The following is a 24038-nucleotide window of genomic DNA, read 5'->3' on the forward strand; positions in this document are numbered from 1 at the left end:
AAATCCCCGTCATTTCCCCAAATCCGCTCAAATATACCCACCAACAGACCTGCCTGCGAAAGACCTTCTCCAGCTCCGGAGCTCACCCGTGCCTCTGCATATCTGACGTACTTCCTCGCTCGACCAATCAATGCACCAACGCTTCGATACCCTCCCCACAGTTCTCCTTTGCCACACGTCCTCTTCCTCGCTAATTGACTGGCTGGCTGGCTGACGTTTCAGCTGCTTCGTATCATTCGTATTGATGGACGTCATCCTGTCAGCCAGCCACGCGCGCTTTCGCTTTCCGTGGTTGCGGCGCGAGCGAGCGAGCGAGGCTGGATGGTAAAAGTCGTGGCATACAGATGAGTTGGAATTTTACGGCGATTGCCTGTGGAGGTGCACGAATGCTCCTCGTGCATGGTTTATCTAGTCATCTTCTTCTTCTTTCGTGTGTTTTGTCATCCAAACTTGAAGCGTAAGCAGTGGAGAGTTGGGCATGTGATGAGGTGCACTACTACTGCCTGCTCGCTCGTCTGATTGGTGGGAAAATTAGGTGTGTCTCGTTCCGTCCCGCCCGCGTGGGCGGTAGTGGCGGCTGCTGTGGTTGATGTAGATTGTAGAGTGTGTGTAGGAGGAAAATAAAGGGGGGAGATGCGGGTTTGGCTGTTCACCATTTGTTTGCTCTGGGATTCGTATGGCGTTTGATGCTACCTTCTGCTATTGCTGCTACGGAGAATGGTCTCTGGGATGCTTTGATAATGTACATGTATTTTGGGTACGCGGTTTGGCTGAAGCGGATGTGATAGAAATTCTACCGTTGTTTATGGTCGCCATTTGAATGATCCAAATCTCACCTCTCAGTGAGGCCTCCATCCCATTCCTTTTCGTAATCCTGATCAACAGCTTCTCCTGTTCCTACTCCACGTGAGCTTCTTTGTACCAAGTCTATGATATGAGAAGGGTCGGAAGCACTGATGGGACAATCTATGCATGAGAAGCGACAAAAGCTGGAACTGTGCTGCAGCAGTTGCCGACGTCATAAACGCTCCATGCGCGCCGCGTACCCGACCCTGCTCCATTCCCGTATCCCGTTCCCGAGCTCCACACCCGGCCCTCCGCTTCTCCATCCCTTCTCCCCACAACCCGCCGACGAACCCATCATCCGTACACTTTCCAACGCCTCTACCACATGCAACCTCTCCGATACCGCGAGCCACCGAATCCTCCAGCGCAGCCACACCTACCAATCTTCCCACCAACGGCATAAACGACGTCTCAAGACCCTGGACGACCGGAGCCGATGCCTACCCCGGTCCTACCCCGGCCGCGCTAAGCACGACCGCCGCACCCCGCACTGCTTTTTGCTCCTCTTCCCCGGGCGGCCTTTGCGCTGATGTGCTGCCCCGCTGCCGACATCCCGACCACCGATGACGGATGATGGAGAGATATACACACTTATACCCAGATCGCTTTGGCAGCTCGCCGTCGGCCGGGCCGTGAGTGCATGGTCCACTTTTCTTCACCACATTTTGTGGTGCTGTCGTGCCGAGGTTTGTGATACTGCCTTGTTTCTGCTTCGCAATTGCTTCGCAGAATCGGGGGAAACACAGGCGAAGGGACAGACGATGAGCATTCGTGTGTACTGTCCACCTGCCCATGTGTACACGCACATCACGGACGATGGCTTGAAGGATCCCAATGGCTTTCGAGTGAAGAACGAGAGAGCGCGAAGTGAGCAATGTTCCGTCCGTCCAGCCTTTCCAGTCAGTCATCAATAAACAAGCATTCGATCAGAGTAAATCAAACAGACGCTACTGTAACTGTGGGGAATGCAGACCATGAGCGAGAGCGCTACCAGAAGCGGCATGATGGCCCGGGTATTTGCAGGCGCAATAGAGCCAGACTGGAAGGTTGGCATGGGTTCGATGGCGTCGACGGCGGGGGTGCGGTTCGGCTGTCACGTCGCATGCCACCCTGCTCCAGTAGCTTGTGTATTTGCGAAGAGCAAGGCCAGGTGTGACTGGAGGAGACCTTGTTGCTGATTGGTTGGCTTGCTGCCTTGCTTCTCTGCCAGCCAATGGCTGCGTGCTGGCTTGGGCAGATGGGAAGTGATTGTCGGTCCATCTGTAGCGACGTGTTGGTGACCTGCACCACGACGCTCGTGTAGTAGTGTGTGGCACCGCTTTTTGGAGTAAGCACTTTAGCCGGCGGAGGATTTTGTGCTGCGGAGCTTGCTTCAACTTTTTGAATTTAGATCGCGTCCTTGCTTGCTTGCGCGCTCGCTCGTTGCCTGCGCAAAATTCGTTGTTGTTTTTCACTTGCCATTATTCCTGCGAGCGTCAGCGATGTATGTCATCACCAATATCTATGTCCTAGCGGCGTTTGGCACCATCGGCGGTGCCCTGTTCGGGTTCGATGTTAGGTCAGTTAGTCGCAGCGCAGATTTCCCCATCTGGCTCGCTGTCGCGCGCAATATTCCATGAGTCGAGTCTTACCTTTGAGAAGTTCCATGTCGGCCTGGATCGGCACCGACCAATACCATGACTACTTCAACAATCCGAGTTCTGATCTCCAGGGAGGGGTGAGCAAGTCTCAAGGAGCATTCGAGTGCTTGTCAGGCTGAGAAATAATGCCAGATTACGGCCAGCATGAGTGCGGGTAGTTTCGCCGGAGCTCTTGCGGCAGGTTTCTTGTCCGACAAGCTGGGCCGCAAACATGCCATGGAAATCGCAGCGTGCATTTGGCTCGTAGGCTCGGCCATCCAATGTAGTTCGCAAAATGTCGCGCAGCTGGTCGCCGGTCGGGTCATAAACGGTTTCACAGGTGCGTTGTCGCGAACCGTGGGGTGGGCGGTCGACGAAGGCCCCTGGAGAGCATCACTGAATCATCACTGACCACCACCCTCTTCGAACAGTCGGCATCATGTCTTCGCAGGTCCCCGTCTATCTTGCCGAACTGTCTCCTGGGCGCATCCGCGGTCGCATTGTCGGTATCCAGCAGTGGGCCATCGAGTGGGGCATCCTGATCATGTACCTCATCTCCTACGGCTGCTCCAAGATTGCTGGCCCATCGTCCTTTCGTCTCGCCTGGGGTCTTCAGGGCATCCCCGCGCTCGTCTTGCTCGCTGCTTTGTTCTTATTCCCGGAGAGCCCTCGGTGGCTCGCGTCCCAGGATCGCTGGGAAGAGACCCTCAACGTCCTCGCTATGCTCCACGGCAACGGTGATCCGCAACACCCCATCGTCCAAGCTGAGTACTTGGAAGGTTTGCGTCTCGTTCCTTTTTGTTTTTCCTCGGCGCTTCTTTGCTTCCGAAAAATGGTGTTCTAACTCGTCCTCCACCCCAGTCCGCGAAGCTGTCCGAATCGCATCCGAAGCCGCTGAACTCCCCATCTTTGGACTCTTCGGACCCAAAATGTGGCGTCGTACATTAGCTGGCATGTCAGCGCAGGCAAATCAGCAAATGCTTGGAGGAAATGCAGGTCACATGACTTTCCTGGTGTTGTAATACTCTTGCTAACGCGCTCAGGTCATGATGTAAGCTTCCGGGACTTCAAAGGCTCTCTCCGGGGAGTCCAGGGAGTCAAACTAACGCAGAGATGCAGGTACTACATCGTTTACGTATTCGAAATGGCCGGGCTCACGGGAAATGTAAACCTATACTCGTCAGCGATCCAATATGTCATTTTTCTGGTCACTACCGGAATCACGCTGCTATTCATCGAGAAGGTAGGCCGCCGGCAGCTACTGTTCTACGGTGCCATCGTTATGATGGCTCTTAACTTCGCTGTCGCTGGTATGATGGCGAACTATGGAGAATTCGTACCGGATGGCGTCAATGGCTCCTCAACCGTCCGCTGGAGAGTTACTGGCCCTCCTGCAAAGGGCATCATTTTTGCATCGTATTTCTTCGTGGCCATCTATGGCTTCACTTGGGTGAGTAATTGTTGTTTCATAAGATCCAGAATGGTGTTGAGGGCGTGGTGGTGTTGGAAACTCATGATGTTGAGAAAATTCGACCATCGGAGGTGCGAGCCTTATCGCGCACGAGCCATCGGATCCCCCACACTACCTACGACCCCTTAAACTCGCAGCATCGTCGCGCTCTGCGAATACAATCCCGCTAACAGCGAAAATAGGCACCGGTGGCGTGGATTTACTGCTCAGAGGTCTTTCCATTGCGCTGGCGCGCCAAAGGAGTCGGTCTCTCTGCCGCCACCAATTGGATCTTCAACTTCGCTCTGTAAGTTGGGCAGTCAAATTTGCCCCACCAATGTACTTACCTCTCGCTCCCCAGCGCGTACTTCGTCCCCCCAGCTTTCAGAAATATTCAGTGGAAGACTTACATCATATTCGGCGTCTTCTGCCTTTGGTCCACGATCCATTCATACTTCGGATATCCAGAGACGGCCGGCAAGACGCTCGAGGAGATCGACCTCGTCTTCGAGCCTGGCGTTAAGCCTTGGAAGACGAGCGGCATCAAGAGTAACTTCGCCGAGAGGGTAGCGGCCGTTGAGAACAAGCTGGGAGATGAGCCAGTCGGTGGCGTCGAGGTCGGCGAGAAGGGGCAAGTGTTCAGGCACGAGGGAGCTGCTGCGTCGGTTTGAGGGCTGGGGAATGGAGGACCAAGGCTTCTGGGAACACGGGGCTTGGATTCGGCACCAGACACTGTCTCTTGCTGGAGGAAAATAGCTTGCAATGCCGCGTTCAACAAGGGTCTAAATCACCAGCTTTTTCGGAGCGCAAGATGCTTATGAGCAAGTGGATGATGCGTTGCGGAGACCAGGATGAGGTGTGCGACGTCAGAGGAGCGGGTGAGCGACAGCCGCTATACCAGATTGGGTATAGCGGATGTCGCTCCTTGAGCTTCCGCAGACGACAGGCGACACGACTGAACATCAAGGACGACCGGAGATTCAATAATGCATTGGCAAACGGCTTCATATTTCTCGTGATTGCAGCGTCAGGGAGCATTCAGACGATCCAACGCGGCCCACATCGGGAGCATTCGACCCCATTCGCGACACACTCATGTCCTACGCCGCCACGCATGTTTTGTACCAAGTCTTGGATGACGAATCCAGTCTGTCAATCAACGTATTTCTAACCATGTCCTCCTCTGATCATGCAACTGGGAGCATTCCTTCGCTGACACGCAACTACTTCTACGCTGTTTCGCGGTGGCCATCAAACAGTGTGAGAATGGCGGACAAAGTTGCTGGACAGTCTTCTTGTAGATCATAGTACCCATCTTAGCATCTCACGTTGAGAAGTTCCCGCCTGGCACGACGTGGACGTGTGGGTAAAAGCCAGGCTGATTTGTTCACGCAGTTTACTCTGCGGTGTTTAAAGTGCTTTTCTCCACTCTTTCCATTCCACTCCTGGTGCTCCTTTTTTCACTTCGTCTCTTTTTCTTTCCGTCTTTACCTTTACAGTACTTTGCTTCACGGTCAGCTCATGATTTGAGGGACACAACTAACCTTTCTGTATCTTGTTGGACTTAGGCCCTCCCTTGCCCTCGTCACCGTCCTCTCGCTTCCGTTTGTTCGATTCGGGGGGAGGGGGCGGAGGGGGCATTGAGGATCCGCCTCGTCCACCAAACCCACCCCGTCCACGAGGTCCGCCCCGACCGCGACCGTCGCCACGACCACGACCACGACCACGACCACGGAATTCGCCTCCTCCGCGGGTTGCTGCTTGAGGCTGGCTCGGGGGCTGGTGATTCGTCGTGGCAGTGCTGCTCGCCACGTTTTGCGCCAGCGTTGGGGCGACTGTCGCCGCGAAGGTTGCCACCCAGGATGCTGAGGCTTGGGCGTACTCCGCGGAACCCAATGGAAAGCCATTTCTTTCAATTGAGCCCATATGATGGCTCAATCCCTCCTTCATAATGGCGTTGTATGCGTCCGCCTGTTGTTGTTGTTGCTGCCGCTGCCGCTGCCTTTCCTCATTCTGCTGCCGCTGACGCTGCCGCTGCGCTTCCCTGATTGGCGCAATTCTCTTTGATGCCGCCGAGCAGGTCGTCGTGCTGGCATGAAATAGGTTGCAACGCTCACAACGTGGAGCAGTGCAGAGGCCTCTGTGTAAAACGCCGCATCTTTCGCAAGTAGGCGTGTCTCTGCCGTCAATCTCCTTTTTCCCAGCCTCTATAAAGGCTGTGCGTTTCTTGAAGGCCCTCCTTTTGAAGCATGGCGGGGCATGCTTCTGCTGACATTGGGCGCAAGCTGGAGCGCCGGCATTGGTCCACTGCGTCATTGCCTGAGACTCAGCACTCATGAAGGTCTTCCATGCCTCCCGACGCTCTTTGAATGGCACCGTATCATCACCCAGCCTGATACTTGGTGCAGGCGGGCGACCAACGATCGCTGGCATTGCAGCCACATTGGCGCCGTCTTCTTGCTTTCCGGCATCCTCAGCATGCGCGGACATCTTGGGCTCAGGAGTGTGATCTCCCGAGTTCTCGGCCACCGCGCCGAGACTGTACGGACTTGGAGCCGAAGCTCCCAGTCCCGAAGTCACGTCCAATGGACCGTGACTTTCTTTCCTGTGCAGAGACGGAGCTCCGCTTGCTTTCCTTGGAGCCGGAGCTCTGGGCCTTTGGCCAGCCTGATGAGCGGTGGTATCATGCAGGCCGCCAAAGTTCACGCCCGTACCAAACATCGGCTGCTGCCGATTGTACTCAAGCTGGTACTGCATGTCCTGTCGCGTTTCCGTCAGTGCGCGTCCTCGTGAATGCTCCTTGTGCACGACACATACCTCGAAGCCCGTCGGGCCTTGACCGTACGGCGCCGAGCCACGCATGCTCCTGGGCGCGCGCGGGGCCGACGGGGGAGGCTGGTCACCGGCAGCCTGGCCGCGCTTCTGCTGGTTGTCGTGAGCAGACATCTTGAGAGAGGGAGAAAGAGAGAGAGAAAAAGGTTGTGTGTAAGTGTGTAGGTGGGTTGAAAAACGAAGCTGTAGACGAAGGCGGAACGCGAGTTCGTAGACAGACGATGGGGTGGAGGGTGGAAGAGGGAAGGTCGAGGATGAATTTTGGAGTCGAAGGTGGGTGTTGTGGGCGCGCTCCTTCCGCTCCGGCTCTGTCGCCCACTGTCTTGGGCGTGACTTCCTCGCCATGACCGCCAGCCCTCCGTCTTGTGGGTGCTACAGCTAACGAATGCTCCCTGTCCGCTTGACTGCAAGCCCTCGAATGCTCCAGGTCCATTTGGCTACTTGATCGAATGCTCCCTGTGCTTGTGGCTGCTAACCATGGAATGCTTCCTGTCCGCGCTCTTACGTTGATGTCAACACTACCTGTCCACCCGTTCTCTGTCTTGTTTGGCGCCAGTCACTGGTCCCATTACCGTAGATTGAATCGTGATTGCTACCCTCACATCCACCAGACTACAATCAAGGCCATCAAGCAATCATATTTTGTCTATCATGCAGCTCCCTCTATGCTATTTTGCGCGTAGCCGCCAAATAAACCGAAAGGCCCCGTAAAACCCTACGCAGCAAGCTTTTCATCCTCTACTCTCTTGACAATCAGACTCCTGATACCGCTCAGACCCTCGCTCTTCTGCACGACGGTGACGCGCTTCTCCTTGTCCTCCAGCCCGACAAACTGCTCGGGCAGCACCGTCTTAAAGTCAAAGTCGGGCTGGCCGACGAGAGCCAGCTCGACGGCGCTCGAGAACTTGGCGGGATGCGCCGTGGCGAGGGAGATGTGGTGGGTCGACGCGGGGACGCGCTCGACGGAGCGCAGGGCGGCGGCGATGCCAACGGCCGAGTGCGGGTCGAGGATGTAGTTGCCGTTCTTGGTGAGGGTGCCGGCGGTGCCGTTGTTGGCCGAGGCCTTGGGGCCGGCCTGGGAGGCGGTGGAGAGGTACACGTCCTTGATGGTCTGGAGCGTCTGCTGGTCGGACACGCGGTCGGACTCAAAGTCGGCGCTGGCGGCGTCGAGGATGGCCTGCTCGACGCCGAAGCCGTCCTTGGTCTTGAGATCGTTGAGCCAGCCCTGGACCTTTTCGCCGGCAATCTTGCGCTTCTCGGCGACGGACGAGGCCGACGCGCCGTACACTTGGTACGCGAGGAACCAGAGCAGACGCTCAAAGTTGCTCGAGACGAGAATGTCCATGGCGGGGCTCAGCGTCTCCTTGACGCCCTCGGCATGTGCCTCGACGCCGTCCTCCTTGAGGCCACCCTCGGCTTCGCGGCCGTGGACGGCCTTCTTCTCGTAGTGGCCAAACTTCCAGAACCGGTTGAGAATGTCATTCTCGTTGGTCGCAATGACGAGCTTCTCCGCTGGCAGGCCCATGCGCTTTGCAAAGTACCCAGCCAGAATGTCGCCAAAGTTGCCAGTAGGAACGACAAAGCGAACCTGCGAGCCGGCGGTGTACGAGGGGGAGCGGATGAGGGAGAAGTAGGCGGCAAAGTAGTAGGTGATCTGGGCGAGGATGCGAGCCCAGTTGATCGAGTTGACGGCGGCGAGGCGGTGGGTCTTGTTGATGGCCTCGTCGGCAAAGAGGGCCTTGACAAAGTCCTGTAGAGTGTTAGAGGGATGTAGCCGTCGAGAATCAGCCTCCTACCTGGCAGTCGTCAAACGTGCCATCCACCGCGAGGTTGTGGACGTTGGCATCCAGGACCGTCGTCATTTGCGCCTCTTGAACGGGGCTGACCTTGCCCCGAGGGTGCATGATGAAGACCGAGACATCCTTCTTGCCCCTGAGACCGTAAATGGCAGCGGAACCAGTGTCTCCACTGGTGGCGCCAATGACGGTCAAGTGCTCCTTGTCGCTCTCAGCCTTTCCCTTGTTGCGCCTGACCAAAAAGTATTCAAACAGGTTTCCGAGGAATTGGAGAGCGACGTCCTTGAAGGCAAAGGTGGGGCCATGGAAGAGCTCGAGGAGGTGGACATTGTTCTTCTCGTCCAGCGTCACGGTGGGCGTGCGGTCCTGGGCGCGAAAGGTCGAGTAGCTCTTGCGGATGAGCTCCTTGAGGTCGGCGGCGGGTATCTCGGAGGGGGAGACGTAGAGGGAAAAGATTTCAAAGGCGAGCTCCTCGAACGAGTGGTTCTTCCATTTGGACTCCCAGTCGGCAGGCAGGGAAGGAATCTCCTCGGGAATGAAGAGGCCTCCGTCGTTGGCGAGACCCTTCAAGACGACATCCTCAAAAGACAGCTGGTGCGGACGACTCAGCGCATGGCTTCAGCGCGCGCGGCGAGCGAGGAATTGGCGCCGCGGAAGGAGGGACGTACATCATAAGATCCTCCTCTTGTGCTGAGGTATCTTTGCGAAGCGGTATGCGAAGACATTTTGCGACCTATTGCGGTGATGGTGATGACTGTCGACGCCGGGTCCGGGTGTTTTTCGTACCCCGGCCAGCCTCACGCGTCCCCGACATCGGCCTCGCCCGCCCAGCAAACAGCCGAGTGCGGACCTTGACCTGACATCGAATCACCACCAACGACCACCACACGTGCATGGGCACATTCATCCTCTTTCAAGATCCCACTGCAACCACATTATCCGCTTTGCACCCGATGGACGATAATTGACGGCGGCGACGTCTTCCGCACCCGCTTGAAACACTGCAAATCGGCTGCGTGTACGACGTACTCCGGATCATCTCCCTCTTCTCATTGCTCGAGCATGATCATTGGTCACGGCTTGGGGGCGGGTCGGAACGCTTTCAGACGTTTGATCTTGCAGGGATGCCAGCGTGGTGGTGACGTTTCTGGTTTCGGAAACTTGCATGCTTGTCCATGTGTACAGGTTGCACCTGGATTCCCTTACACCACTTGTTTGTTCAACGTCGACAAGCTCATCAACTTCCTCTGCAAGTGATGCAATGGACAGATGCAGTGGACTGGACAAGGACGCCAACTGTGCAAGACAACTAGGAACAGTCGTTTTGATTCCAAGACTACGAATAGCAATCGGAGCGCCTAGGGAAGTGAAAGGAAGAAAGAGGATAGGGCATGTTGGAGGAAAAAGAGACGAATAAACCAGACGAACGGCCAACCTCTTCAACCCTGACCGTCAACGCCCGCATACCACTTCCAGCAAGCATCAAAGTGACTCGAGCGATACCCAGACTGGGATCGTCAACTCCCACTCCTTGAAAGTCAAGACGTAAAGTCAAGACGTCCAAACCATTACCAACACTGACCCATCAACCCGTCCATCAAACTGATTTACCAGCTTCCTCTTCGCATCTCGTCAAGCCCTCAACCTCGCACCACGCTCTGAATCGGCGAACCACTGCCCGTTGCTCGAGGCACCCTGAGACGTGCACCGGGGTCGCGTTCGTCGACATTGTCCGACGCCCCGTCTGCGACCACAGATCTTCGTGACGTAGGCGTTGGCCTCTCAACGATGACAGCTGGTACTTTCTCTACAGCAGTCTTCTCTACGGGCACAACAGTCTTCTCTTCGGGCCTCGGCTCCACCTCCACAACTTCGACGACCTCTTCCGTCACCGGCGGGTCGTGAAAAGTTGGAGGAGGTCCTGATTCGCCGCCGCTGGCCTCTCTGCGACGGACGATACGTCTATTCCGATAGGCCTTTCTGATGATGACGAATGCGACAACGGCGCCTGCGAAGCCACCGAGGAGCAAAAGGAGCGCGTACGTGACCTTCTTTTCTCGCCTCGTGGTCATTTCGCAGCGTCGATAGCAAGATTCGAAGCTGGTGCATTCTGGTACGGGGGGCGGAGTGTTTTTCTTGCCCTTCTTGCTGGACGAGGTTGGCTTCGACGACTTCCCTATCGTTCTCGACGGCCTCTTTCTGCCCTTCGTCTTTTTGCAGTGTTGAGGCGTATTTGTTGCCGTCGTGTTGAGGCCTGCCAGTGAGTAGAACAGCCCCTTGGGAATCAACCTGCCATGGGCGTCTCCCCAATGGGGGGACTCGGTGTACGTGACAACTTTCGTGACTTGCTTGCAATTGGATCCCTTGTAGCCGCTCACGGTTGAAACCACCGGCGTCAGGTATTGTCGCATGCAAGTGGTTTGACAAATGCCTCTGTGGTGTGTCTTGTAAGATGATTTCGTGTTTTCTGGAAAAAAGTCGCCGAAGCTGAAGGTCTTCGGGGGGCAAACGGTAGGCCAGAAGATAGGACTGCGAGTGATATCATCAGTTGTTGCCTCGCAAGAGAGAAATAAACCCACCTGGTAGTGCTTGGCTTCCGCTGTTTGGGAGAACTCTTCAAGTCTAACTTCACAGGGTTTCCCTCTGTCAAGTTTCGACCATCCCAGGGCGACACCATCTTGGGAAATGCACCCGGTCCGAGGATCATGTTCCAAATTCCTCCTGTGGCTCTAACAAATCGTTAGATTCAGAGGATCAAGGAAGAACTCAGACATACTGCGGGCCTGGGGTGGGCATCGTATAAGTCAAAGCCGGGCGATTCTGGGGTTGCTGGGCAAGTGAGACGCCCAAAAGGAGCGGAGCGTGTAGGAGAAGCTTGAAGAGGGGCGCCATGTCGAATAATGGATCGTCGTGCCAATGTTGAGGCAAGTTCTGCTGCGGAATAGCTGCTTCGTGACCAAAAGATGATTGTGATGAGTGAAGAGCAAGTCTTGCCTGGGCTCAGAGGTGAGTTGTTTTTGCACGACAGCGCTTTCCGTTTCTGGCAGACACGCAACGCCAGCACTTGCCGTTCCTGCAGACAGCCCAAGCGGCATCAATCCTCGTGAAAGGGCATGTTGCTCTTGCGGGAAGTCTCGTGTCGAACTTGCGAACTTCCTTCCGAGTGACTTCCGCGATGCGATACTGCATGCAAAAGAGCAACGAACCCAACCCACCCAATCCGCAAATTTCCATGATACAGTGACAGACAACGCTGTGCGGCCGTGTCAGCGACGCTTCATCCTTGACAAAAGCCAAGAGGACGATGCAAGTGTCTGACTTCTACAAGGACCATTACAACCACACTCGATCTGTCCCGCTCTTCAAGTCTCTGGGCCACAAAGGACATTGGAGAAAGCAGCCAAAAGAGAAGGGACAGACAATGACAGCGGCCAAAAGAAAAGACCTCCGGTTGAACAGGAGGCAAAAGAATTACTGGGATGGTCACTACGAGGGTCGAACTCGCGACCTTGGCGTTAACTTGATATTAGCACCACGCTCTAACCAACTGAGCTAAGCGACCCAGAGAATCCGAATGTTGGTGATTTCGTAAATCGCCAGGGTGGGATTGTTGAAAATAGAAACACCAGCATGCATTATGTATAACATTTGATTGTTCTCCTGATCTCTGACAGCGAACTGAGGGTTTACGAAAGCAAAAATGAAGAAATCTGACTTTTGAGGAAGCTCAATGTTGAGTTTGAGATATTTGGAGTGAAGTGAGGGCCCAAATAAACAAAACTTAGGTGTCGAAGTTGAACGAACAAGCGACAGCAAGAGGAGAAACACAAGACCTGAAATGATGAAAGAGGAGAAGCTGTCACCCTCAACCATGGTACCTTGCCGCAGTCATGCTCAGAACCGTGACCCAACACGCGACTTTACCAACTTTCGTCGACCACAGGAATCGGCCCAAGGCAGGAAAAACGACGGGCGACTGAGGTGAGAACCAAACTTTGACCGGCGAGCCAGCAATGAGCTCCTCAAGTGCCAAAACACGTGCGACCACCGCCACCGCCGCCGGCGCCCTTGCATGCCGCTAACGACGACAGCCCGGACCGCAGCGAGAGAATCAGACAGCCGTCATGAAAGCTGCTGGAGACAGCCCAGAGTCGTCGCTCGCCGCTTTGTCGCACATCAAAGACCAAATCCAACGGAACCATGCAGGGCGCCGAACACGTCGAACCAGCCGCACCTAGGTCTTCATGCACCCGAAATATCTTTCTCCATGGACGCATGAGGACAGCCAGCGGTCTCAGTCAGTCAGCCAGTCAGTCTCGGAAGCTTCCTTGCCGAGCAGCGGCGTCAAAGAAATAAAAGAAAGGTCGAGAAGAATGCCCCCGCGTGAACCGGCCAGCAAGGAGTTGAGCGACAGCCGGAAAGGGAAAAGGCGCGGTTGGTAACAAGGGACGACTGCGTGCACCGGGGACCTATCGAAGGGGAAAAATTGGAAACAGAGAGAGGAAGAGGAAGAGGAAGAGGAAGAGAGGGAAAAAGGGCTGCTGTCGTTTGTCTGGCTGTCAAACAGACAACAACCTTTCAACGCTCTTCATGCAACGAGGGCTTCTCCCAGGACGACATCGCCCCTCTTCCTCCTTCAAATCGCTCCTTGACCAACGGATTCGTCTTTCTCGATCCCGCGACGCCGCCGCTGCATGTCCATCTGGGTAGACGACGAAGGACCGAGAACCCAAAAGTCCACCAACCACGTGACGCCAGACGTCCTGCGTCGACCTCGTTGACACTTGACAAAAAATCCACGCGGCTCAATTTCAGGGGCCCCACATCGTCGCCCCAATCGAGCTGGGCCAAGACGCTGGCGTACGAGTCGCTCAAGGGGGGCCAAAAAACAAGAAAAATACATCTCCCCCAAAACCAACTGCGCGCGCGCGCGACTAGAGGAACACTTTTGCGAACGAATAGTCCCGCATAGATCGCAACGCGGGTCTCCTCCCCATTCCCCGCGCGAAATCGTCTACTAAGCGCCGGTGACACTGTATTGTACAAGGGCTGTGCGACTGCGTTTCTCAGAAGGGGACGACGCCGTCCACCTCTCCTGTGCGTACATAGCGAGAAGGCATACAGACCTGGTCCAGCCGTCCGACCCCATCGCCAGGTCCTCACCACGCTGGGCACCATCTTCCCCGAAAGATGAAGTCGCGGCGCGCGCTCTTGGCGTGGGCGTCTGTCTTTCTCTTCACGTTCCTGGGCCTATGGCTTCTGCCCGCGCTGGTGCGGCTGCTCTGGCTGCCGAATTCCACGTTTGTGACGTCACGGCGCCTCGAGCAGCACCGGCGCGCTGGGAACGCGACCTTGGGGGTGAGGCTGTCCGTCCGTGTCGACATCGACTCGGAACAGAAGGGAGTTCCATTTTAACAACAGCGCTAACGCGTGCACAGTTTGAAGCGATCCTGGCAGTGACGCCGCACTCGATGCCGGAGCGGCTGCGCTGGCGCAAAGACGGCATGGTCGACGCGGCCACGCTCACAGGACTCGAGATACAGTACCCGACGCAGCCGCAGTGGACCGACGCCGACGAGCACGCCTTTGTCGAGCACACCCGCGACGGCGGCGACAGTCCCAGCGACGGCGCCGCAAAGGCCTGGCTGGGCCATTTGTACACGCTGCGGCAGGCCGCCAACTTCTCCACGGCCCTGATCCTCGAGGACGACATGGACTGGGACGTCGCCGTCAAGCAGCAGGTCGTCGACGTGGCCAAGGCCATCTGGACGCTGTCGCATCCGCAGTACATGCTGACCTTGGGCCGCGTCGTCGGTCAGGCGGCTAAGCTGGAGGCGGAGCTGGACGACGCACCGTACGGCCTGGCATGGGATGTGCTCTGGCTGGGGCACTGCGGCAGCGCGGTCCCCGAGGACCCGGACGCCATTTACCGATACAACGACTCTTCACTGCCGCCAGTCACGCAGTCGGCCGTCCAAGAAAAGGGGGTCCGCTTCGTCTACCAGAGCGGCTCGCCCGTGTGCAGTTTCGCGTATGCCGTGACGCGGCACAGCGCTGAGAAGATCCTGCGCACGGCGACGGGCAACTCGGTTGCGTTTGACGTGTGGCTGCATTTCGCCTGCGAGAGGGGCCAGTTGACGTGCTTTGCCGTCAACCCGGAACTCTTTCATCAGCACGAGATGGCAGGCGCTCATGACAGCTTGATTAATGGCCTGGACTCGGGCAATCCGATTGAGTTTGAAAAGACGAACAATATTTGGCATAGCGCGCGGTGCAACGTTGGGTCGAATGCCACGGGTCCGATATCTTGTCCAGCGCAGTACGATGGTGTTGACGAGGCTGTCCCGGAGGCTCAGAGATGATTTGTATTTGGCGCGGAGGGCGTTCTATCAGTCAGGTTTGGTTCGAGCATTGGCGCGGAGTCAGGGTCAAGGTGGAGTTGGAAATTTTGTGAACCGGGAAATCGGAAAGGCCAACTTGTATAACACAAGCGTTTGGAGGCTGATGGAGCTGGTAGGTCTATTTCAAATTGTTCTTTCTAAATGGCCGTTGTCGTTCAGTCGTCCATCGTCAGTCGTTCAAGCCTCATACCCCATGCGCAGCTTGTGAAGCTTTCAGGGCGCCAACCACAGCGAAACAGATCAATGGCGATATCACGTACGACAACTAATCAAGTCAGTCTCAAGTTTGCCAACCAGGGGTCGACTTACCGTCAAAAACTTGGCAACGCTCAGCCTCTCGTGTTCCTCAACATCGCTAATATCAGCGAGAGCCGAAAGCTTCAACGCCGGCGGACCCGTCGGCATTAGCATCATGCAAAACCAAAGCAACGGATCCCGAATCAAAAGACCCGTCTTGGCCGCCAGGACCCAAACGATCAAAATGCTCAGGACGGGCCACACAAAGTAGCGCACGGCAGTGACAAAGACAAACAGTCGCCAGGGCACGGCGCCGCTGTCCTTGCCCTGCTTGACCCGCACCATGGCCTGCCACAGCTTGACGCCCACAACGACAATCTGCAGCGCGGCGAAGAGGTCGCCAATGTTTTTGATCGACGTCGTCAGCCACGCCCTGAAGTAGCCGCCTTCATCCGGAGGGGAGAAGAAGAGGCGGTGCAACGTGGGTGTCAGCCCGATGATGGCGCCTGCGACGGCGCCGAAGAATGGTGGGTTGGCGAGCTGGAACGTAAAGATCAGAGTCGACTGCAGCCAGCGAGGTAGCTTCTCGAAATAGTGCTGCCAGAGCGCGAGCATGCGGGAGCCGACTGGCTCGCTGCTGCGCGCGACGCTATCCGAGAGGAGCGTCGTCTCTTCAGAGTCGTCCACGAGCGCGTCGTCAGATTCATCTTCAGAGTTGGCGCTCAGCTGACGTTGGCGGACGCGTCCAATCTCGATATCGACGCTTCTCTCAGAAGACGAGCCATTCGTGGTCGTGCTGCCGTGGGAGTGACGTTTTCTCTTTGGTACGTCTGACAAGTCGTCGTCTTGGCTATTGAGCAGCCAGGGACCAATCGCAAACGTCAGGCTGTTGCTGACCATGGCATTGACGAGGAAATATGACTTTGCGCGCTCGACGACGTCGGGCGAGTCGTCGACCATTGCCAAGACGCCTGCCGCGTTCAGAGACTGCACCAGGAGCAGTGGTAGCGATGTCGTGTTGTTGAATGCGATTGCGGGCGTGATCCAGCCCGGCAGCTTGAAAAACCTGGTGCATATGCTGCCAAAGGCGACAGATGAGAGAATTGTCATTATGGCGAATACTGGATTCTTTTAGCCCATGCCTGACGGCGTCCAAAGTCACAAATTACTCAGAATGGGCACGTAGTTTGTGGCGGTTTCATGCTGGAGCTGCGAACCGACATTGTACACCAACAAGGCCGGTAGAAACAGGCGTACGCAGGCTTTGGAGAGATCTTTGGCGGTATTGTCGCCTATGAGTCTGAATTGCGCAGCCAACACGCCGTATGATATTGTGAGGAGGACGCTAATGGACGCCTGAAGAGAGCCCACAAAGGCCGTCAATATGCTGGAGGACATGACGGCGAGAGTGGGAGAGTATGGAGACAAGGAGGGTGTCAAAAGACTTGGAAAGATTGTCGCGTTATGGCAGCATGTCTTGAGGTTGGCTGGCGGGAAAAGTCATGTCCGAGGCTTGGTCAGGCAGGAGTGGGAGTCCCCTGAAGACGCCAGGCAAGGTGCTCCTTACGTCATGCACAGACGGTTCAGCACGCGAGTTTCCGTGGTGTTCAAGGGTCTGATAGGCACATTTAGATCACGCAGTTACAGATCTGGAATTGCACGTGGTTGCGCTTCGAAACATTTCACGCTGGCTTGTTATCGTCGCATTCAAGTAGGCAATTTTGGGAGCATGGTTTTCAGATTGTAGAGACTAAGCCATAACCAAAGCACGCAGACAGACTAAAAGCAAATCCGCCAAGTGTATCAATACCATCCTGTAAGAAACCATTCGATCTGACCAAAACAAAAGTAGAGAGGGCCACGAGTCAATCCCGTAGGAGACGTCAGAACCGGCCAAAATAGGATAAGCCAAAATGAAGAGTCGAGAACAATAATGAAACTTTTTTGTAGGGTAGCTGGAAGCCAGACCCATATTCCCGGGAGCTCTCCAGCTCCCCAACCTTCAAGGCATCATGCATCTAAAGATGACATGCAAAAGCAGACAATCACGAGGGGGTGTAACCGAGGCTGAGAGCAATCTTCTTCCACTCGTCCCGTTCCGATTCGATATCGGCAATGCGCTTCTCCAATGTCTGAACGTGCTCGTACTTGCGGGCGCGCGACTCACGTGCGGCAAGAGTGTTGCGGGCACGCTTGATCGCAATCTTGTCAGAAGGGTCCTGAACAGTAATGGGAGGCAGCGGGCCCTTGCGCCGACGGGACTTGACAACGCCAGAAACAGACGAGTGGGGCATGGCGGGAGAGTTGGACTTCGATTCAGACTTGCGCCGGTAGGTATCCATGACCAGAGGCTGCGGAGACTCGAGCGGAGTGGCACAGGTTTGCTCCTCAAGCGCGGGAATGTTGTCGGTGGGGACCGGGTCGCAAGCAGTCTTGTCGTCAGACGGGAACAAAGAGTACCAAGTGCTGGTCGAGGACATGTCGGCGTCCTGCTGGAACAAAGGGGACGTGTCGTACGAGTCCAAGTACGGAGACTCATTTATGGACGGCGAAGTCAAGTTTGTAAACGCGGTCGAGGGAGGAGCCGAGGACAGAGGGTCGTTGAAGATGTCCTTGGGGGAAACGGTGGTGGCAGTTCCGATCGAGGCAGACATGGGGTCGTTGACCTGGAAGTTGGCGTTGTCGAAAGTAGTCCAGTCGAACGAGTCCATGGGCATGTTGCCGAGGTTGGACGAGTCGCCGTCGCCAGCAAAGGCGACGTTGATTCCGTTGTCTGGGATCGGATGAGAAACTGGCGTTGACAGAGGCAAGCGGAGCGAATTACCTGAAACCATGGTGTTGGTAGTAACTGGTTTCTGTGAAATGTTTCCCGTAGTGCTAGAGAAGAGAGGGACCTGTGGAAGACTTCGGTTCGAAGAAGGGTGACGACGGAATCCTAGGGTAGAAGCAGGGGCGCTGTTGGCGTAGAAGTGGTCGCGGTTAAACGTAGGAGGCTGCGGATGAGCGCTCGGTCGACGCGGTTGGGTGGCAGGCGTCGATTGCTCGAAGAGTTGAAAGTCTTCCTGAGGCAGCCGAAAGTTCGGTTGTGATTGGTGCTGTGTTGGTTGCCGTAAGGCTGGTGGAGCTGGAGAGGGGAGCCATTGTTGCTGGTGAGAAGCCGTGGTGGACGACTTGAGGGGTTTAATAGTTGGAGGGCGAAAGCTTGAAAAGCTGCGCGAGGCTGGGCTGTTCACAGGTCCTGACGGAGTCTGTGAGAGTGGAGAGAAGACGACAGAGGGGGTCTAAGCAGCCATGATTGCCAAATGTCGTGATGTGTGTAGTGTGGTGTTGAGTGGAGTGGGTGGGAGGCGAGACCGAGGGGGAAAGACGTGACTCTTTAAACGCGCCCGCCGAGAGAGCGAGTGTGAGTCACAAATTCACGGGCTAGCTGCAACGGGCGCTAGCGCCAAAACGGCGACTCGGGCCTGCCTGTGCCCCTCGCCCTGGCCCTCGCCCTCGCCCTCGCCCTCGGCCTCCCGCCAGCGCTCAACCACTTGTGATCCCTGCCCCAGGCTCCCTCTGCTTCACCTTTACCGGCCGCCTGCTTCACGACACCGTCCCCACCTCATTCATGAACTGTCGCCCTCGTCACCATGCAACTTGTCGACCACATTCTGCTGCAACCGCCCAAATGGCTCTCCATCCATAGCCGGCCGCCGCGCACTGCCATTGCTGCCTAGCTGCTAGCTGCTAGCTGCTAGCTGCTAGCTCAGGCAGCCCCCGGCAGCGCCAATTTCACCGATTGGGGTGCTGCATGTCAACCGCGCCCTATCCCGCTGGATTATTCAGCCTCTACTGCCGTTTTCCCCGGCTTCGCCTTGGCCTTCCCTGTCCGCTCTTTGTTCAAACTCCGCAATCTCCATCGCAGCCATTCCACTCGAGGACAATGGCCACATTTGACCTCGTCTTCCACCATCCAAGTGCAATCCTCATTCTCTCCAACACTGCCTCCACATTGCGGTAGACTACTTTCGGTTACGGGAGCACAACAGCGCCTACCTAGCATCCAGGAGCCGTACTCTCAAAACGCAGGGAAAGGCAGTTGCTGTGACTCACTCTCTTTAGTCCCCCTACCAGACGCGTTTCTCGTCCAAAATTCCAAGCCGCCACATGCCGCCTTTGGTGTGCGTAGCGTTCCCGTCAAACCCCTGCCAAGTGTGCCGCCAGACCGGCAACCACGGCACTCACTTTTAGCCCATCCGTCCAGACCATCACGAGCTTATATGTTCTCACTCTCACCATCAGCAGCACAAATCTCAAACTCACAAGAGCATGGGTGCATGTGTGCTGCCGTCAGAAACGGGTGCCGGCGAGTACGAAGTGGAGAGGCGGCTGACAAGGTGCAGGTGCAGCTTGGGACACGAGCGCTCCAAGCAGTCCCGTCGCAACCGACACCCGCCCACGGGCTGGCAGCCTTGTTGGTCGTCATGTCTGCCTTGTCCCAATCCATCAACAGCAGCAACAGAGACAAAACAGCACACGGCATACGTACGCCGTAGGATTTGGTCGTGTGCCCGCTGAGCCTCGCCGCCTTCGCTCCTGGCTCTTGCACGCGTTTGGACACCGCATCTCATTCTTCGCCGCGACCGCCATCCAACCATGCTTGTTCGCCGCTGCCGCCGCCGCCCTCTGCCTCAGGTTCGGCCTGCGTAGATTGGTTGACGTCCTCTGATAGGTGGACTGCACCCTTGATAGGCGCAGCCACGGTGCATTTCCAGCCGTCTGCCTGGCTTGCTGCCCGGAGTGGACGTGAGATGCTGCGATGCTCCACCGTCTTTTTGTATTCTCCACCTTTTTGCCTTTTGACTAGGAATTTTTTTCTTCTTTCCTCCTCCGCTTCTCACGCAGGAGACGTCGCAGCAGCCTGCTGGCGTGGTGTCGTTGGCAGGACGCTGTTCGCCATGAAACGAGCCCCCTTCCAAGCATTTTTTCGTCTTTTCTTCTTTTCGTGGACACTCTGCCGTCGAGGCTTTGCAGTGCGCGCCACCACTCCCTACATCATCAGGCTCCGCTGCAACGGCATGGCATCCTCATCCCAGCTTCCTACCCTTAGAAGAGACGAAAGCTTTGCCAGACATCCAACCCATCGTCGTGGAATGCATTGAACACATGTCGATCTAGCGACAGACAGGCGAAAATGCTCGCCAGAAAACATGTTCACTGATCAAGCAAAAGACGACAGTCGTTGTTTCTTTCTCCAGGCGCAGGTGAATGCAAACACCCTCTCTCCATCTTCGGCGTCGTGCTGTGCTTGTTGCGCGCCTCGTCATGCCGTTTATCTGCAATGCCTTCCCAGCGCTTCCTCTGCGCACTGCTGCTCTGTCACTACCTCACCTGCACGTACATGTATGTGCACGTATAGATGGGTTAGTAGACACAGTCTCAAAAACCGTCCAAAAGGCGTCACCACGCTCTGATCATTCAGCACGCCAGTAGTGTGTCCTGGACTGTTCATAAATGCGCTGGCTCTGCACCGGAGGATTAGGATGATACATGGGTAAATCCATGAGTTGAGCGTCTCTTGTATTCGATTCAGTGGTATCCATCTACGCTCTCTAATGCTACTACTACCGCTACCGCTACTGCCACTACTGAGTCGAGTCGATCGGTCAATCGACTTTCGAAGCCAGAAAAAAGAAAGAAAAACAATACCCATGAAGAAGCCACCGCAACTCATCCATCCACGCTTCTCTACGCTCGCTCGCTCTCCGCCTGTCGTTCAACTCTCTGAGGATGCGCTCGAAGCAAGAAAACCGAAGGCCATGATGTATGAAGTAACTCCCATGCTTTTCTCCCGGCCTAAACACCATGGCAAGCAAGTTCTGCAGTCCATCCGTCTCTTTTTTTCCGTCGGTCTCTCCGTCCATCCGTGGAGCACTCAACGCATTCACCCATCACTCCACCACTCACTCCATCATGCCCTCGCCCAACGCAGGCCGAACGACACCATCTCAGTCCATCGCACTCAAGCCAAGCCGCCACGCCATCTCTGCCCACCACCGCCCGACCTCTGCCTACCATGGCGCCGTCTACCCATCTTAGAAGCGCTGCAAGACAGCCTTGACGGAGCCATCCAGCATAATCTGGCCGGGGACGAGCGCGTCCCTGATGCCCGACTGCGGCCCGCTGCCCTGGTGCAGCCAGCGCTGCAGCAAGTCGTTGCTCTCTTTCGGCTTGATGTCGTGGCTGGCCGTGCCGACCGTGACGTGCGCGACGTCATTGACCGTCTCGAAGAAGCCGCTGCCGCCGCTACCGCCATTGGCGTTGTTCTCCGAAGCAGCACCGGCCGGCCCGTCATTGGATGATGCAGGCTGGGACTCGTTGACGAGGCGGACGACAAAGCACATGACACGGTCGTCCCAGACGAGGCGCTCGAGTTGGATCTTGCACTTGCCGAGCGGCGGGTCGCTGGCAGCGGGGTTCTGGTCGAGCGTCGCCTGGTGGAGATCCAGCATGCGTTGCCAGTGGTCGGGCTTGTCCTTGCTGGAGGCGCGGTGGATGAGCGTGACGTGAAAGTTGGGCTGCACGCGGCGGCTGCCCTGGAGCCGGCGGAAGAATTGCTGCGTCTCGGCGTCCTTGTCGCGGAAAATGGCGTCGAGGATGCCGTGGACGCGTTGACTGGGGAGCGTGACGGCAAAGTAGTCGACTTTGGGCGCCTTGGCCTTCTTTTGTTGCAGACCCTGTTGATTCTGCTGGCCTCCTTGCTTGTTTAGCTTGTTCTTGTTGCCGAAACTCAGATCGTGCTGGATGTCGGGCTTGTAGTTGTGCAAGGCCGCGTCAATAGCATTGTCGAGATCGGTGGCGGTAGGCATCTCGTTGAAGAGCTTGGGATATTCCGAATGCAACTGTGCTACGACAGTCTCGAGATTCTCCCGGGAGGAAGATGCGACGTCCAAATCGATGACCGTGTCAAAGCCGTCGTCAGGCGGTTCGTCGGCGTTGAGAGGCTGGAAGCGTTCCAAGAATCCTTCCATGATGCCAATGACTTCTTTTGAACCCTTCTTGTTTGCTTGAATGGTTTGGTGATTGTCACCCCTGCTGAGAACGCGATCCTGCATGACCTTTCGGATCTGGTCATAGTTCTCGCGCTCATGAACGTAGTGGAGTGCCACGAGACTGACGCCAGGAATCGCCCGCGAGAGGTCCTTGATTATCTGCTCGCGTTCCCTCTTTTGATGGTTGTTCCTATCAGCAATCATGACTGGATAATTCTTGAGCGTGCGGCAAATCTCCTCGACGAATCTCTGCGGACGATTCTTTTTGCCTTCAATATTGTCATTCTGAACATGGCCCCAGCCAAAGAGCTTGGCGAGAGCGACAGCTACCGTGGTCTTACCGCATCCAATTGTAGCAATGGGAACCAGAACAACGTCTCTTGTGACATTCCTCTTCTCCGGACCCTCTTCACCGGCCTCAATCTCCTGTCTGATAATGTCGGACCCTTTGACGCCTCTCTCGCGCAAGAAATCATCTCGCAGCTTGATGATACCATGGTTCTGGGTGTATGCCTTGGCCAGTGCTGGGTCGTTTGCCAGACGGCGCTTTGCGTAAGCCAAATACTCCTCAGTAATGGCCTTGTGTTTCTTGACCTTGGGAGTTGCCTTGGCAATCAATGCCTTGGTACACTCTCTCCACTGTCTGTACATCAAGTAAGGCTCCTCAAACTTGTATTTGAAAAACCAGTCTTCCCACGGGGCATCTTCACTGTTCCGAGATTGGCATCGAATGACGAAGCCTTCCGTTTCGCGGCCGGCATACGATCCAGTCTCTGCCACCTTGTCTAGGAAGGTCTTGACACTCTGAATGTTGTCCTCCACGAGATACAGCGTCTTCTTGAATCCCCAATCGGTAGCGAATCGGTCGATGAGGTGGCCTGGGTACGTAGCAAACTCTGGCAGGTTGAGATTGATACCGTGGAGGTACAGACCCGATTGTTCAGGATTGTAGGCAAGAACATGCTCCTCAAAAGTGTCATCACACAGCTCCGCCACAGCTGTTGCATTCATTTGCCTCAGAGTCTTTGCAAGCTGTTCCCGGGTTTTTCCAAGGCTCTGCAGCTGTCTGTCGACCCACTTCTCGCCTGCCTGGGAGTGGCTCAACGGAACATCGGCGCGTCCACCAGTCGAGTGTTTGCTGCACACGAGAAGGGTTCCATCGTCCAAGCCGGAGATGAAGATGATGCAGCCGTTTTCCTTGAGGCTCAATTCGTATGGTCCTCTAGTGTTCTTCTCGACATTTCTCCATTCCGTCTTTCTTACTTCGCCGTGGTTGAAGAATTTGTCGTAACCTCTCACGGCAATCTCCCAGTCGCCATTCAAGTTCTTGTAGGTAAACAAGCCGCGCGCGTAGGTCGGCAGGTTGGGTTTCTTGTAGTCCCAGTCTTGCATTTTCCAAGAGTCGACGGTCCGACCATTCGGCAGCTCGAAGGTGTGTTTCTTCACGGAGAAACCGCCTTTTGCCTTTGATTTGCCCTTCTTGCAGTGCTCATCCAGGGTGTGCACTAATTGGCCGATTTCTTGTGGATCCTGCGCCTTGTGCGGCGCTTCTTGGCGATTCGCCATGGCGTGAGCTTCTCTGGAGATATTCGTGCGAAGAAACGAGTAGTAGAGGGGAGTGGTTTGCCGGGGGGTGGTTTGCGCGCGTGTCGGTAAAAGGGCGTTGCGAGAGTAAAACAAAGCTCGGTTGCCGCTGGAAGCCGGATTGAAAAGCAGACAGCGTTGTTTTGACGGAGAAACAAGGCGAAGAGAAGGACGAGAGGTCGAACGCGCACAACGAAGGAGAGAGTGGGTTGGCATGGAGTGAAAGAGCTGGTGGTTGT

At 55.9% G+C, this 24038-nt stretch overlaps 8 protein-coding genes and 1 non-coding gene across 9 annotated transcripts; 2 read left to right on the forward strand and 7 right to left on the reverse strand.

The window, feature by feature from the left end:
* Positions 1-2255: 2255 nt before the first annotated feature.
* Positions 2256-4586, forward strand: J3D65DRAFT_651748 (sugar transporter; the record flags this gene model as incomplete). Its single annotated transcript, XM_066802449.1, has 9 exons — positions 2256-2404; positions 2488-2563; positions 2619-2805; positions 2897-3244; positions 3327-3483; positions 3585-3915; positions 4119-4222; positions 4277-4464; positions 4486-4586. Exons 1-9 carry the CDS (start codon positions 2328-2330, stop codon positions 4584-4586), a joined length of 1569 nt encoding a protein of 522 aa, XP_066654353.1. The 5' UTR covers positions 2256-2327.
* A 1337-nt stretch (positions 4587-5923) lies between these two features.
* J3D65DRAFT_668400 (uncharacterized protein) lies at positions 5924-6861 on the reverse strand (the record flags this gene model as incomplete). Its single annotated transcript, XM_066803114.1, has 3 exons — positions 5924-6004; positions 6067-6675; positions 6733-6861. 3 exons carry the CDS (start codon positions 6859-6861, stop codon positions 5924-5926), a joined length of 819 nt encoding a protein of 272 aa, XP_066654354.1.
* Positions 6862-7371: 510 nt separating this feature from the next.
* Positions 7372-9413, reverse strand: J3D65DRAFT_626850 (threonine synthase-like protein). Its single transcript, XM_066800473.1, has 3 exons — positions 9212-9413; positions 8544-9134; positions 7372-8497 (listed from the first exon to the last, which is right to left on the reverse strand). The coding sequence occupies exons 1-3, from the start codon at positions 9266-9268 to the stop codon at positions 7463-7465; spliced, it is 1683 nt and encodes a 560-aa protein (XP_066654355.1). The 5' UTR covers positions 9269-9413; the 3' UTR covers positions 7372-7462.
* A 659-nt stretch (positions 9414-10072) lies between these two features.
* On the reverse strand, positions 10073-11506 carry J3D65DRAFT_697811 (uncharacterized protein). The gene is made up of 3 exons (XM_066804048.1): positions 11320-11506; positions 11123-11272; positions 10073-11072 (listed from the first exon to the last, which is right to left on the reverse strand). The coding sequence occupies exons 1-3, from the start codon at positions 11433-11435 to the stop codon at positions 10184-10186; spliced, it is 1155 nt and encodes a 384-aa protein (XP_066654356.1). The 5' UTR covers positions 11436-11506; the 3' UTR covers positions 10073-10183.
* Positions 11507-12023: 517 nt separating this feature from the next.
* Positions 12024-12105, reverse strand: J3D65DRAFT_t90. The gene has a single exon. It is a non-coding gene; the product is annotated as a tRNA-Ile (tRNA).
* Positions 12106-13277: 1172 nt separating this feature from the next.
* On the forward strand, positions 13278-15051 carry J3D65DRAFT_396215 (uncharacterized protein). The gene is made up of 2 exons (XM_066795888.1): positions 13278-13901; positions 13982-15051. Exons 1-2 carry the CDS (start codon positions 13734-13736, stop codon positions 14903-14905), a joined length of 1092 nt encoding a protein of 363 aa, XP_066654357.1. The 5' UTR covers positions 13278-13733; the 3' UTR covers positions 14906-15051.
* J3D65DRAFT_396283 (membrane transporter) lies at positions 15017-16882 on the reverse strand. The gene is made up of 3 exons (XM_066795889.1): positions 16351-16882; positions 15254-16302; positions 15017-15209 (listed from the first exon to the last, which is right to left on the reverse strand). Exons 1-3 carry the CDS (start codon positions 16577-16579, stop codon positions 15129-15131), a joined length of 1359 nt encoding a protein of 452 aa, XP_066654358.1. The 5' UTR covers positions 16580-16882; the 3' UTR covers positions 15017-15128.
* A 344-nt stretch (positions 16883-17226) lies between these two features.
* On the reverse strand, positions 17227-18459 carry J3D65DRAFT_555193 (uncharacterized protein; the record flags this gene model as incomplete). Its single annotated transcript, XM_066797220.1, has 2 exons — positions 17227-17954; positions 18006-18459. Coding segments are annotated over 2 exons (1182 nt in total), but the record flags the coding sequence as incomplete, so codon positions are not given.
* Positions 18460-21258: 2799 nt separating this feature from the next.
* Positions 21259-23781, reverse strand: J3D65DRAFT_554807 (fungal tRNA ligase phosphodiesterase domain-containing protein; the record flags this gene model as incomplete). Its single annotated transcript, XM_066797203.1, has 1 exon — positions 21259-23781. The coding sequence occupies one exon, from the start codon at positions 23779-23781 to the stop codon at positions 21259-21261; it is 2523 nt and encodes an 840-aa protein (XP_066654360.1).
* Between the last annotated feature and the right edge of the window lie 257 nt (positions 23782-24038).

This window comes from Phyllosticta citribraziliensis (assembly GCF_038025025.1).
Source record: "Phyllosticta citribraziliensis strain CPC 17464 chromosome Unknown J3D65scaffold_7, whole genome shotgun sequence".
Classification (NCBI taxonomy): domain Eukaryota; kingdom Fungi; phylum Ascomycota; class Dothideomycetes; order Botryosphaeriales; family Phyllostictaceae; genus Phyllosticta; species Phyllosticta citribraziliensis.

Excerpts from the sequence above, each read along its gene's own strand:
- J3D65DRAFT_626850 (XM_066800473.1), bottom strand. The coding sequence starts at position 9,268 with ATGTCTTCGCATACCGCTTCGCAAAGATACCTCAGCACAAGAGGAGGA. Across the intron at positions 9,135-9,211 it reads CAAGAGGAGGATCTTATGAT|CTGTCTTTTGAGGATGTCGT; the intron begins GTACGTCCCTCC and ends CGTCCGCACCAG. Across the intron at positions 8,498-8,543 it reads GCACGTTTGACGACTGCCAG|GACTTTGTCAAGGCCCTCTT; the intron begins GTAGGAGGCTGA and ends AACACTCTACAG.
- J3D65DRAFT_697811 (XM_066804048.1), bottom strand. The coding sequence starts at position 11,435 with ATGGCGCCCCTCTTCAAGCTTCTCCTACACGCTCCGCTCCTTTTGGGC. Across the intron at positions 11,273-11,319 it reads ATGCCCACCCCAGGCCCGCA|AGCCACAGGAGGAATTTGGA; the intron begins GTATGTCTGAGT and ends ACGATTTGTTAG. Across the intron at positions 11,073-11,122 it reads CGGAAGCCAAGCACTACCAG|TCCTATCTTCTGGCCTACCG; the intron begins GTGGGTTTATTT and ends TATCACTCGCAG.
- J3D65DRAFT_396215 (XM_066795888.1), top strand. The coding sequence starts at position 13,734 with ATGAAGTCGCGGCGCGCGCTCTTGGCGTGGGCGTCTGTCTTTCTCTTC. Across the intron at positions 13,902-13,981 it reads CTGGGAACGCGACCTTGGGG|TTTGAAGCGATCCTGGCAGT; the intron begins GTGAGGCTGTCC and ends ACGCGTGCACAG.
- J3D65DRAFT_396283 (XM_066795889.1), bottom strand. The coding sequence starts at position 16,579 with ATGTCCTCCAGCATATTGACGGCCTTTGTGGGCTCTCTTCAGGCGTCC. Across the intron at positions 16,303-16,350 it reads AAACTACGTGCCCATTCTGA|TATTCGCCATAATGACAATT; the intron begins GTAATTTGTGAC and ends AAAAGAATCCAG. Across the intron at positions 15,210-15,253 it reads GCGTTGCCAAGTTTTTGACG|TTGTCGTACGTGATATCGCC; the intron begins GTAAGTCGACCC and ends TGACTTGATTAG.